Source organism: Choloepus didactylus, chromosome 8, assembly GCF_015220235.1.
Source record: "Choloepus didactylus isolate mChoDid1 chromosome 8, mChoDid1.pri, whole genome shotgun sequence".
Classification (NCBI taxonomy): Eukaryota; Metazoa; Chordata; class Mammalia; order Pilosa; family Megalonychidae; genus Choloepus; species Choloepus didactylus.
The window spans coordinates 41,965,735-41,979,367 of record NC_051314.1 but is presented as its reverse complement, the minus strand read 5'-3'; the positions used below and the strand labels follow the sequence as shown (position 1 = coordinate 41,979,367).

At 33.4% G+C, this 13,633-nt stretch overlaps 1 protein-coding gene across 3 annotated transcripts in view; it reads left to right on the top strand.

Annotated features, from left to right (window-relative positions):
• The window catches only part of TMTC3 (transmembrane O-mannosyltransferase targeting cadherins 3), a 78,582-nt gene that overhangs the window by 41,327 nt on the left and 23,622 nt on the right, over positions 1-13,633 (top strand). For all 3 annotated transcript variants that reach the window (XM_037848378.1, XM_037848377.1, XM_037848379.1), the window contains 5 exons: positions 948-1,047; positions 6,396-6,511; positions 6,956-7,128; positions 8,406-8,658; positions 13,085-13,233. In XM_037848378.1, the coding sequence (XP_037704306.1) occupies positions 948-1,047; positions 6,396-6,511; positions 6,956-7,128; positions 8,406-8,658; positions 13,085-13,233 (791 nt within the window). The remainder of the gene's footprint in view (positions 1-947; positions 1,048-6,395; positions 6,512-6,955; positions 7,129-8,405; positions 8,659-13,084; positions 13,234-13,633) is intronic.

The window sequence follows — 13,633 nt, the reverse complement described above, 5'->3', positions numbered from 1 at the left end:
TCATTAGTGTCGTTCATTTGTTACAATTGTTGAAACAATATTATAATTTACTATTAACTGTAGTCCTTAGTTTACATTAGGGTTCACTGTGTCTTATGGTTTGTTTTCTATGTTTAAATTTTTATTCTAGTGACATATATACAACTTAAAATTTCCCTTTTAACCACAATCAACTATATAATTCAGTGCTGTTAATAACATTCAGAATGTTGTGCTACCATTACCACCATCCATTACCAAAACTTTTCCAATACCCCAAATAGAAATCTGTATAATTTAAGCTTTAATTCCCCATTCCCTATCCTGACCCTGGCCCCTGGTAACCTGTATTCTAGTTTATGGCTATGAATTTGCTTGTTCTAATTCTTTCATATCATTAAGATCATACAATATTTGTCCTTTTTGTGTCTGGCTTATTTCATTCAACGTGACATCTTACAATTCATCCATATTGTCACGTATATCAGAACTTAATTCCATTTTACAGCTGAATCACATTCCATTTGATACCTTAAAATGCCTGTATTTTAAGATAACTTGTATTTTAAGGAGATTTCTAAGAGGAATTTAGCTTTTTAAAAAAAATGTTAAGAACTATGCTAGATATTGTACTATAGTTATATATTACCATTGGGAGAAGCTGGGAAAAAGGTGCTCTTATATTTTTGCAACTTCCTGTGAGTCTATAATTATTTCAAAATAAATTTTTAAAAAAATTAGTAAAAGAACTGTTAGAAATAGTCACTGTGATAAATATATTTCCATTCATATATTATATACAAATTCGCCACATGAGGGCACTCAAAGAACGTCTAAGAAACAGAAATGTGCGTTTGAAAATTTAGGGCAATTTAGTTTCTGTTTAAAGTGCTGTTGCTACTATATATAAAGTTTTCCAGACACTCTTCATTAATTTGAACTCCTCCTGCCCCCTTTTTTCTTTCTAGGTAACAGGCGTTGTAGGAAGAGCAGAACTTTTATCATCTATCTTTTTTCTAGCCGCATTTTTGTCGTATACCAAATCAAAAGGACAAGATAATTCCGTAGGTAAATGTCTGAGATTTTTTCCTAGAGGTATAAAATTTGATCAAGTAATTTTTATGTATTCCAAGTACCTCTTAAATATGTCACACTTGATTTTTACCTTTGTTTATTGTTCTACTTGAGCATGAATGGAAATGTGAAAGTATGCAACATTGTCAGTATTAAAAATCTTTCTTTGTGTGTAGTTGAAATTTTATCATAAGCTAATAGCTTCTATATGATCTAATTTTAAAAATTAAATTACCCTACAATATAGAAGTTTTGAGTCTTATTCCTAGTTCCATTTGCTGTTATTTGTAAATGATACAGATACCAATACTTCAATTACCTTTTTATAAATAACTAGGGTATAACTTTTTTTATGCGTAGCTTATAGTTCAGCTGTTTATTGAGATTCTACCATGTTACCCAGTCTGGAAAGTGCTTTGTGTACATTAGCTCATTAGTCCTAATGAAGCCTGGCATTGTTGGGGGAAAAACATTATAAGCAATAAAATGATTCTTTTTAGAGAGCAAGCCCAGTGGGTGTGAAAGGGACTTCAAATAATGGCCTTAACTTATTTTGTATTACTCTTGAAGTTCAACTTTAAGGGATAGCTTTTTTCTAAATTCCTGGGGGATTTTCTCACTGCAGCCCCAAGGTACAGATGATAAATACCAATAACCTAATTTGGTACCTGTGGAAACTGAGGTTTAAGATATAAGTAATATAGTCAAGACCATACAGCTTTGTGTTTCTTAGGGTTTTAATATGAGTAGGTTTGCTTCCTGCTGCTGTGCTTAATGCCTTCTTAAAACAATTTGAGTGGCAGCATAGCATAGTAAAGAACATGGACTCTGGGGTCAGTCTTCAAATTCTATCTCTACCACTTGCTATCTTTATAACTTAGGCAAATTACTTAACTGAACTTTGTTTTCTTTATCTATAAAATGTGGATAATACAATGCTGTTGTGAGGATTAGATGAGTTAAACATGCAAGGCACTTAAAACAGTACCTGGCACATAGTAAGCAATGTATCTGTTTCCCCTGTTGTTCATCATGCAGTGAGAGGTAGTTTAGTAACTAATCTAGAATAGCAAACCAATAACCTCAAGTACCAATCCAAGCAAAGCATTAATGATGAGGTTGAAAAATAACCATGGATCTCTATGGTCAGGCTCCTGCCTACCTCTCTAAACTTATGTCCTGCCATTAAGTGAGTTAAACTTACTTAACTACAGCCAACTAGACCTTACGTTCCTCAAACAGGCAATGTTACTGCCTCTGTGTTGAATTTTCTTCCCCTATATCTTCACATAGTTGTCTCATTTATTTACTTGTTTATATCATTCACACCTCAGCTCAACATTTTGCCCTCTCAGAGAAGCCCTCACTATCACTTGAATAGTCTTCTACCTTATTCAGTCTTTCATCCTTAATGTTTGTACTTGATTCTTTTTAATGATTTCTTTCTCTTGCCTTGTAATACCAATTGCTTCCCTTATTTGCTTAAGTATTACTTCTTTTAAATTACTGATCTATCTTTTAAAGTAATTCTCTTTTAGTAGTATATGTTAGTAGGTTTTCTCTCTTTCATGATAGTTTTACCCTTTAGTAATGTAGCTTGGTTTGTGAGCTTAAGCCATGTGTTCTCTTAAAGTTATCAATCACTGTTTGTCAAGGGGAAGACCAGTGCGGGTGACTGAGCTTGTACCTCGACTTACCAGGCCTGGGCCAGGGGACCTGATATCACCCCCTGGGGAGGGTAGTAGGTACGGGCGTTAGTGCCCTCTGCAGCCCCCCCGAGCCTGGGGAGCGAGGTCAAGGCAGCTCCCTTTTCCTCACCCAAAATGCCACTGGCAGGGGAGGCTTGCCGGAGGGAACCGCCTTTCTCCCAACCGCCCTTTCCCCACTTCCTTATCTTGCCCGCACACTCCCCTGTGCCAAGGCAACTCCTGCCACCGCCAGCGCGCATGCACCGTGGCCGGAACAACTCCCGCCCGCTGCAACGGCTCCTGCATCCTCTCAGAACCAATCCTAGCCCCTCTCCCTTCAGTATTGCCATTTAAGGCTACTTCACCTCCTTTCCAGCCCTATCCTTCTTACCAGCCTATATAACCTGTGATCACCCCTGAATAAATCTCTTTGGCACATACTCCTACTGGATGAAGAGTGTTTTGTCCTTATCGCCGCCCTCCACACCTTGTACGCCTCCCGCCGAGGACCTGGCCAAGTCCTCCGCCTCGCCCTCGCCTCCGGGAAAGAGCCCCCGCCGCCGGTACCCTTTAAGCAGCCCCGAGAGCTGAGGGCTCCGCTACCGGCCGCCACTCCCCCCAGAAGCAGTAACCGCGACCGCAGACCAGGACCCACTGCATACCCTGTCTTTGATTTTGAAAAGATTTTTGAAGAGAGGAATTAAAACCCTTGGTAGAGAGCCTCAGGTTCCCCAGGGCCCCTCTGATCTTCTAAAGAGAATCATCATTGGGAAGAGGCAGTCTCTCTAGGTTGCAGTCTACCATCTCTGCCTTGAGATGGGAAGGTATGTGGAAGTAACTGCTAAGGGTAGTTGGCCAGTTTATACCTTATTTATTTATTTATATCTACTCCTTACCCAGCAAGACTCTGAACTGCTCTTATTTAACCCCTTGAATATTTTATGTTACTGGCCACTGTAGCTGCATATTTCTACATATAAGAATCTGATGATGATACACACAAGGCAATGGGGAGAGCCTAGAGCAGAAGTTAAGAAAATCTTCTCATTATTGCCTTCTGTTTTAGTTGTAGTCCCTCATAACACACACACATGCATGTGCACACCTATTTAAGAAAGCCTTTAATTCCCAAGAGTTTAACTTTTTTTTTTCCTTTTTTTTTTTAAGTATCATGATGCCATATATCCATCTCATTTAACCTTCTAGGGTTGATTTTGGGAGAGAGGGCAACATGTCAACAGGTTATGTTAATTCATCATATTGACCAAAACAGAAACCCCATCATGTTGCTTTCTTTACCTTTAACCTGTATTTCTCATAGTATTCATTACTAACCTGGAAATATATAATTTACATACTTATTGTTTGTCTCTCAACAGTATATTACCTTCATGAGGGTAGGTAACTTTGTCTCTTTTTCTGTCTCATATTCAATCTTCATTTCTTAGAATGAGTCCTGGTATTAGGTAGGTGTTGAAGAAATGCTGGTTTAAGAAAAGGAACAAATGAATGAATGTAATGTATTTTAAATTCTAATTGAAAGATGTTGAAACCTGCTCTGGGCCTTGCTCTATCCTCTTAACCCCTTGATACTTTGTAATCTACATTTCATAATTTTATGCTTGAGGCTAGGGTTTTATTATTTTCTTTGTATTCCCCACTTTGTCTAATGTGTGTTGTCTTGTGCAAGGGTATATATATTTTTATTTACTGATTTATTTGATTGTCATATCTTTCTCCACACCCCTGAAATGTAACAGTTACTTAAAATAACTATTAGAATGAAAGAATGGTGGAGATATGTATCTTTATCCATGTAGAATAAGTTTAGAAGCCTATATTTTGAAATTGTAATGGATTTTACTGATTGAAATTGATTCTATACTTATGCTTATATATGTATTTTTAAGGTTGGTTAGATAATTTAGCAGGTGTATTTATTTTGGACAGAATCATGTGGTAACTTCAGCCATAGTCACCAACAGATTAGAAAACTGAAATGACTGGTTTCCTTAAGGCTTTTTTGCCTTTATTAGAGCTGTTATGTGCTGAGCTTGAATCCAAGATTATAGAAAGCAAATGTTTGCTTTCTCTTCCTTGGAGTAGAAATACAAATGAGTGAGGAGGTCTAAATTTAATATCAAAAGAACCAGGTTAAAGTCATGTTATGCTCTTTACTGTGTATAACCCTTTTTTTTAAAACCTCCAAAATTATTTTTTTATCTTAAAATTGAGGATGATTACAACTGTCTTCTTATCCCATGGAGTGATGTTGAGGTTAAATGAAATAATATATGCTTAACTGTTTATGTTAACTGTTTAATAATACATTTTTTAAATTATCTGTCTTTCACGGCCATTACTTCTCACTATTTTTACCCATTCAGTTATATTATTCTCTATATCTTTAATTAGCCAAGCTTATTCCCACTCTTATCCTGTATTCATACATTCCCCTTTCTTGATTTTTCCCATGTCCTATATATCCTTCAAGGTCCAGCATATTTTGTAAATAATCACCTACTGATTCTATCCTCTGAATTTTTTTGTTGAGTTTAGCACTATCAAACAGCCCTTGAGATAAACTGTTGTATTAGTATTGATGATTTGGGCCTAATAAGAATATGATCTTTTTGAAAGTAAAGAGTACCATTATACTTATCCCAAACAGTATTTTTTGGTTGCCATTTTTCCTTTTGATAATTTTCTTCAGTTGAATACTTTAAAATTGAAAACAATTAAAAAAGATAAGTTTCTATATTAAACCTAGTGACAGAAGAAAATGTATTCGATTCATGAATTATGTCATTATTTACACTTGGATTTCTTAAGTCAGTTGTTTGAATTTTTTATTTGATTAATGTTCTTAATGAATAAAAACTGAGGTTACACAATCATAGTACCATATAGATTTTTTTAAATTGGAAAAGACTTCCAGGTCATATTTTCTAGTAAGAAGAATGGAGTTCAGAAAAGTTGCAGTAAGTCATAAAGTGAGTTAGTAGATCCAGAATTAACTCACAGTTCATTGTTCTTTAATCAAATTATTAAACATTTACTTTAAGTTGATGAAATAGGTTTTCCGTTTAAATAAAACTTGTGAATATTCTATAGGGAATTTTTTTTAAGATCCATATTGATTTCAGTGGTTTTTGTTAACCTGTTTCATTTCAGTTTTTATAGTCCTTTTTTATAAAATTATACTCTACTTTGCCCTGTAGTTTTAAATGTCCTGAATTTTTTATTAACTACAGGTAATTACAAATGGGTTTCTGATCTGATCTATGGTAGTCATTTCTGATTGATAGTTCTAATTGTGACTCTTAATCTTGTGCTTTTCTTTTCTCCAAAATCCCTATCTTGCCTTTGTTTTAAAAGTTAGTATTTCATTAGGTAATTTCCTCTCCAAATTACACACTTTGATATTTCACTTTGAATGTAAAAAGCAAAAATTAATTTACAAAATTGAAATACATCTTAAATTATAAAGTATAGGTCAGTGGGAAGTAACACAAATGTTGATATGGAATCACATTTAAAGTTTTCCAGTAATATCTAATAGTTGCCTAATTTAAATATTCTTTTAGGCTATTATAAAGTTGTAGTGATTTTTTATGTTGTTAAGTCTTGTTTGTTTCTGTTATTTATTTGCAGTGTGGACTCCGATTGCATTGACAGTGTTTTTAGTGGCTGTTGCAACATTGTGTAAAGAACAAGGAATAACAGTTGTGGGAATTTGCTGTGTGTATGAAGTGTTTATTGCCCAAGGGGTAAGAAGAAATGAAATATAAACTTTCTAGTTGCTATCTCTTTGTCCTAGTTGAATCAAATTATAATAACTTCATTTTCTAAATGCATCATTATGTAAATCAGTCTGTTTACCAATAATGAAACCACAAATCGTTACAAAACATTTTGTCCTCCTATCCAATGAAAATTGATTATTTAACATTTTCATTGTAAAGACGCCTTCAGTTTTTTAAGTTTCAATAATGGAATCATTAGGCATTTGGAAAAGTGTGGAATAATACTGTATAATATAATTCATAATTGGATGAGATTATTGAGCTCAGTTTTTATTCATGACCAGTTCCCCAGATTGTTCCACCTTGATTTTATAATTATAGTCAATTTGTGTCTAATCTTGTTTTTATTGTTGAAATCATGATAGTATATTGTTTTTCAGTATTTAAAACATATTTTTTCTTTTTCAGTATACTCTGCCATTGTTATGTACTACTGCTGGACAGTTTCTCCGTGGAAAGGGTAGTATTCCGTTTTCTTTGCTACGGACGCTAATAAAACTTATTGTCTTGATGTTCAGTACACTATTACTTGTTGTGATTAGAGTCCAAGTAATTCAGTCCCAGCTTCCAGTATTCACCAGGTATAAATTCTGGTTCTTTTTTGATTTTTTTTAATTCTCCTTTTATAACTTTGGATTCTAAGTGATTATAAATGTTCTAGAAAGTCTTTGATTTACATTAACAGCTTTACTTTATTAATATATGAAAATTTAAATATACCTAAAATGTACAAATTAGTAAGTTTTGATACACATGTACACCTACAAAACCATTACTACAATCAGGATAATGACCCCCAAAAGTTTCCTCATGCCCCTTTGTAATCTCTCTTCCTGCCCTTCCTGCTCCCTCCCCCCAAGCAACCAATAACCTACTTTATATTATGGATTAGTCTCCCTTTTCTAGATTTGTGTATAAATGGAATTTTATAGTATGGTCTCTTTTGTTTTCTGGTGGCTTTATCTCAGGATAGCTTTGAAATTCATCTATGTTGTTGCATGTATGAATAGTAAAATTGACAGTTAAAATGCGGAGTTCCGAATTAAATTTGAATTTATAACATAGACTAAGAAATAAAACTCTGAAACTGTTTGAAATGTACTTCTTTTTTAAAATGATTTGATTTAGTTTTTAGGAAATAGACTAAATTAATGAAATACACATTTTAATACATCATGGCCTGGGAAAATATAAACTAAGATATAAGCTTATATTAATATATGCTAGGAGAAAAAGTAAAATACAAATAAAATATTACATATGCCTACACAGTCAACTACTCTGTATTGGAAATTTGGTTTTTAGTTTCTTAGTGGTCAAAGCTTATAGGTGATATAGTTTTCTGTATTTTAGAGTAGAAAAACATAGTAATTCTAGGACGCATAGCTCTTAGCATTTAGTTCTCAAAGAAATGTCTCCTAAAAGAAAGCATTGGTGAGTGTTCTCAGAAGCATCCATACAACATATACAACAATGAATCTTATGAAACTTTTGTTATTACTTTTAATCAGAAGGTTATAATTGAATGAAACCACTTCCACAGTGTCATAATATTATTATTATGGTACATATGTCTGAATTTTTCTAATAATAACCTAAACAAATAAATGACCTGCTTTCCCTTCAAACAGTCTTTCATAAATATTGCTTCTCTCAACTAGCCATTTCATAAAATTTGGACAGTTTGAACCCTGCCATGAGTCTGAAGTTTCCATAAAAAATACTTATGTCTTCTGTTTAACGAGATTACATGTAGAATCCTACTTTTATTGTTCATTGTTTTATTTACATATATTATATATTGATTATGTGGTTTAAAAAAAATTGTTTTAAGAACTTGTTTTCATTCTTTATATAGATTTGATAACCCAGCTGCAGTAAGCCCAACTCCTACAAGGCAGCTAACTTTTAACTACCTCCTTCCTGTGAATGCTTGGCTTTTACTAAATCCTTCAGAACTCTGCTGTGATTGGACCATGGGAACAATACCACTTATAGAGTCATTTCTAGATATTCGAAATCTTGCCACATTTACTTTCTTTTGTTTCTTGGTGGCTTTGGGAATATTCAGTCTCCAATACCCTGGTGAGTCCTCCAAGACTGTTTTAATGGTAAGAAACTTTCTTAACTTTTTGGGTCCTACTACATTCAGTTGATTAAGTAAGAAATTGCCTTTAATTCTTCAAGGTTTCTTTTTAAAAAACATTGTCTTTTCTTTGGTTCGACATTGTCCCAACTTATGAATTTATTTTAGGTTATTCTAAAGTTATGTGTCAGAATTTAAGTTGTGGGCATGATTTGGCATATATATTCACCTTGTAAAATGAAAACTTATTATAGATATCCATAATTTGGTAGGAATTCTGAAATCAAGGAGCATCTCTTTTGGGATCCTTTTCTTATATTTCTTAACTTCACCCAAATAGAGTATATACTTTTTGGACACATGACTGTATTGTATATTTCTTTGTTTTCCTGGTACAGAGAGGAGTGTCATGTAAGATATGTAGCTAGAAATATATAGCTTTTTAATTCTAATTAGCAAAATTTTCATTATTCTGTGAGGTATCTCTTACTATGTTCATAGAACTCTGATTATTTGAAAAGTCTTATTGTTTTTTTTTTGAAGTCTGTGGCCTTGTAACTTTCTTACTCTGCATCCACTTCTTACACATAACAGTTCTATTTCTTCTTCCTTTGAATTGCTAAAGACAAAAATATTTAACATTTTCTTGAACATTTACTAAATGCCAAAAAGTATATTTAATGTTTTGCAAATATGTCGCTTTGTCTGCCGTCAGTGGTTCAATTATTTTTTCAGTAAATATTTATGATTGCTGTCTGTATACCAGCAACATTTGAAATACTGAAGGTATGATAAAAAGAAATACAAGGCCCCCATTTCCAAGAAGCTTGCACTCTAGAGAAATTTGGAGCCAATTTCTAATATACAAGGATGAAAGGAAAATAGGATTTGGGGAAAATACCATGTTTATATTATACATGATATTGGAGTTGTTGAATTTGAGATGCCTTTGAAACGTCCTAGTAGTGATATCACATAGCACTTTGTGCCTAGAGCTAAGAGGAGACAGAGGCCTGAGCTGCACAAAAATATTTAATTCACAGAGATGATAATTGAAATCATGGATGTAGATAAGAAGTCCTATGAAGAAGATACAGAGCAGCCTTTCTCGGCTGGAATTTCTCAGTTTTCCAAAAGATGGCACCTAATTAGTAGCAGTCTTGATGCATGGGAGAGAAGTTAATTCATATATATAACGAATGCCTTAGAATATATGGTCTTAATTTTGCCCCAAAACACAGTTGAGAATGGCTGAGTGGAGTGAGAAGAGAAGAGAACTAGAACCTAGTCTTGAGAAACTCTCATATTTAGATATTGATTAGAGGAGAATGAACCTGAATAAGAGACAGACCAAATGGACAGAAGAAAGTGTTTCAAGAAAGAGAGAATGGTTAACACTATCAGATGCTGTTGAAAAGAAAAATGAGATCTGGAAAATATCTGTCAAATTTGACCTCTTTTAGGTCTATTAGTTACTTAAATGAGATTTATTTCTGTGGAGTGATTTTATTAGGAGATGACAAAGTAAAGAGAGCTAGTGTATGTGACCCTTTGGGGTAATTTGACTTTGAATATTTCAAAAAATGAGATAATTTTGAATTTATTGCCTACTTAAGTAAGGTTATGCTATGCTAGTCAAGCAGTGACTTCAGGTATAGCAGGTTACTGATCTTATCCCGTGTTTGTGGAAGCATGCCAATAAGATCAGTGGACCATCAGAGATAGGAAAGTGGGTTGAAGTCAGGGGGAGACTATTGGTTTATTATTGTCAGTTAGGAGCATTCTCATTGGAGTATTCAGGTGTCTAACTTTGAGAAGCAAGGGACTGTCACAGGTGAGTTGACCTGCAAAAGCATGTCCACTTAGTTAAAAGAGCAGGTTTGGTCTGAAATAGAAGGAAAAGATGACACCTCTTCTGTTACAGGAAGGAAGGAAGTGAATGTGGATGTTGGTAGGTTTAGTAGCAGGGAATTGAAGGATCCTTGTTTTTTAGCTTCAGTTTTCTGTCTGAATTAGGAAGTATGGTCACATGCTGACAGTGACACAGGTCAAAAGTTTGAGAAAAGTAGTCAAAATTGAAAACAGTCAAGGAGACTGGGAGTGAGCCCACCAGAAAAACCTAGATATCCTGAGCAAATTAAGAATTAAATTTGAAGTTGATGACTATGAATTTATGATGATCTTAATCAACTCTGCTTAGGGATTTTCTCTAGCAGTGCTTTGCTGTTCAGGTAGATATAGAGAAAGCAATATACATGGTAGGATATATCAGAGCTGGGGTTCCACAAAAAGGTGAAAAGGGTAGGAGAATTTAAAGTTTTGACAAATAAAATAATAGTTTATTTAATGTAAGCTGGAAAAGAAGTAAAAGCTACTGCCAATGACATATACGTAGATTTATGTAAATTGCATATTGTTTCAGGTATTTAAAAAAGGAACAGTTGTGATCTTGGGCACAGCTGTACTTTTAAGTATGGTCCTAACCAGATGATTTTTTTTTATGGTGGTATTTTCTGATGCAAGGGTTAAGTAGAACAAAAGATTAGCTACTAATTACTGGGTGCTATGTTAAGCACTTATTATTAAGTAAAATGTCATATATGTCTAAACACCATAATATAAGTAGTTATTATCCCCCTTTTACTGGAAAAGAAACAAGTCTTAGGGTGGTTAAGTAGTCTACTTATTGTTACATAGGAAGAAGTAAAACAAAGATTTGTCTCCAAACTCCTTACTCCTTCTACTACAGTCCTTCTTTTGAGAGAATTTATATTAGTAAGGAGAAATTATGTTAGTCATAGTTAGTTAATTCAGTTGGCATACATTTATAGAGAGCATGAGAACTTCTGAGTAAGTTAATCATTCCTTCTCCCACAACCAAGAGATTTTTCTTGAGAAATTGTTTTTCTTTATTTGTATTGTTTATATGTCAGTCTATGTTGCATCTTCAATGAATCTAACACCTTTAATTTCTTCAAATGAAATTGCTTTAGAGTGGCCATGAATAAATAGAGAATATTTTTTAAAATGAACAATACATTTAGGAATGTCACTTTGTTTCACAAAGAGCTGATTATTTTTGTCATACATTTCTGGGAAATGGAAGGTGAATTTTGCGCATTCCTAATATTTAACCTTTTTGCTTAAAAAAAAAAAACCCACAAATGTCAGAGATAAATTGGTATGATATTGAGAATTTTGTGGTAGTACTTTTCTTCAGATTCAGTATTGCCTCAATACAAATAATAAATTTGTAAGCATTCATGGAGAAAGTATTCTTTTCAATGTTTATACATCTCTGCATCTATATTTCAGTGATGAAGTATTATCAAGAAAACACTTTCTTTCCCCCTAACCCATTAGAAGAGTCTCAAACTGAGGCTAAACAGTCAATTTATTTATTCAGTTAGGTGCTATAGAACAAAGCAGGTAACAAAGTGTTGAGCACATGTCCATAGAAACAGATGTCCTAGTGACATACAAACTTCCTTCCACAAGGTTATGTGTATGTTGCTACCTTTTGTAATGGCTTTATAATCTGGAAACCTTAAGCCATCCTGTTTTCAAAATGCCAAGAAATCTATTTTTTTGATGTTTTATTTCAGAATCCTGTTAAAATTTTAGAAACCCTTATAGTATAAAAGGCTGTATTGATTTAAAGGGGGCAGTTTTATTTTTATACAGTAGTAAGCCTCCATAAAATATATGCGATCCATGAGAATATAATGCAAAGTAATACTAAGATACAGAGACAGTAGTCTGCTGTCTTATGTAAATTTGCACCTTTTTTCATTCCTTCAGTTTCCAATGTCATGATTACTTATAGAAGTAAAGTTATAAAACTGTTATGTTTAACTATTTTGTCACCTTTGAGGTTTTTTTGAAAACCTTTTACCATCTTTATCTGTCAGTTTTTTTACCAAATACATAGGAGTTAGATGGGTAAAAATTATTAGTCTTTTATTAGATATATTGTTAGAAATTCTAGTTTTTAATTTTATTGGATGAAACTTTGTTATCCAATTTTTGCTTAAAGATGTAAATATTTTCCTTTAGTAATTAAATTTTTATATTTGACTATTATATTCCTCACAGAAAACCAGTAGAGTATAACTAACTGTTTTTCATATTTAGAATGCTGTAATGGTACAGGTTTTAATATCAAGAAATCATTCCTAAGCATGCCTAGAAATCTCATTTTCAAAGGAAGCCCATGTATGTCATCTAAATATAAGTTCTAGCAGTCAAGAAAATTGCCATCTCGCCTAGCTTACACTTACCCTGTTTGTCTTATTACCTCCCCTAAGTTGTCTCTGTGTTTAAATTAGGATTCCTCATCATGGCCCACCAGTGCATCATCTAAAGTAAATGATAAAATATTTGGACTTCATTATTGTATTCATATATATGTATATTTTTTATTTAATGCAATATCTTGTTTTTCTTTCTAGGCACTTTGTTTACTGGCGTTACCATTTATTCCTGCATCAAACCTTTTTTTTCCAGTTGGATTTGTTGTTGCTGAGCGAGTATTGTATGTTCCTAGCATGGGGTTCTGTATTTTGGTAGCCCACGGATGGCAGAAAATATCAAATAAAAGGTGAATTTAAATGTTAGTCCATGTAATGCCTACTAACTTTAGAATTAAGTGTGATGTATTCAAATGTTTTAAATCTATTTAGTTCAGTTTTATTAGTCATATGACAACCTTTTGGTGTTTCATCTTAATAGTCCCATTTGTCTGTAATTCAAGAAAGCTCTCCATGCCTATTTAATCCTGGATTCTTCCCTATAGCTATATAATTTTAACTTACAACCTGAGATATAACAAACTTTGAGTCAGTCCCAAATGAAAACAAGGACATTATTGAACCTAAAGCCCTGTTTGACCATTGTATATGCAGTGAACTAAAATATACTATTCTTTAATGAGCCATTTTGAGTTAATGTATGCAAAATGCATAGAACAGTGTCTAGCAATAGTAAGATATCCTTAATTT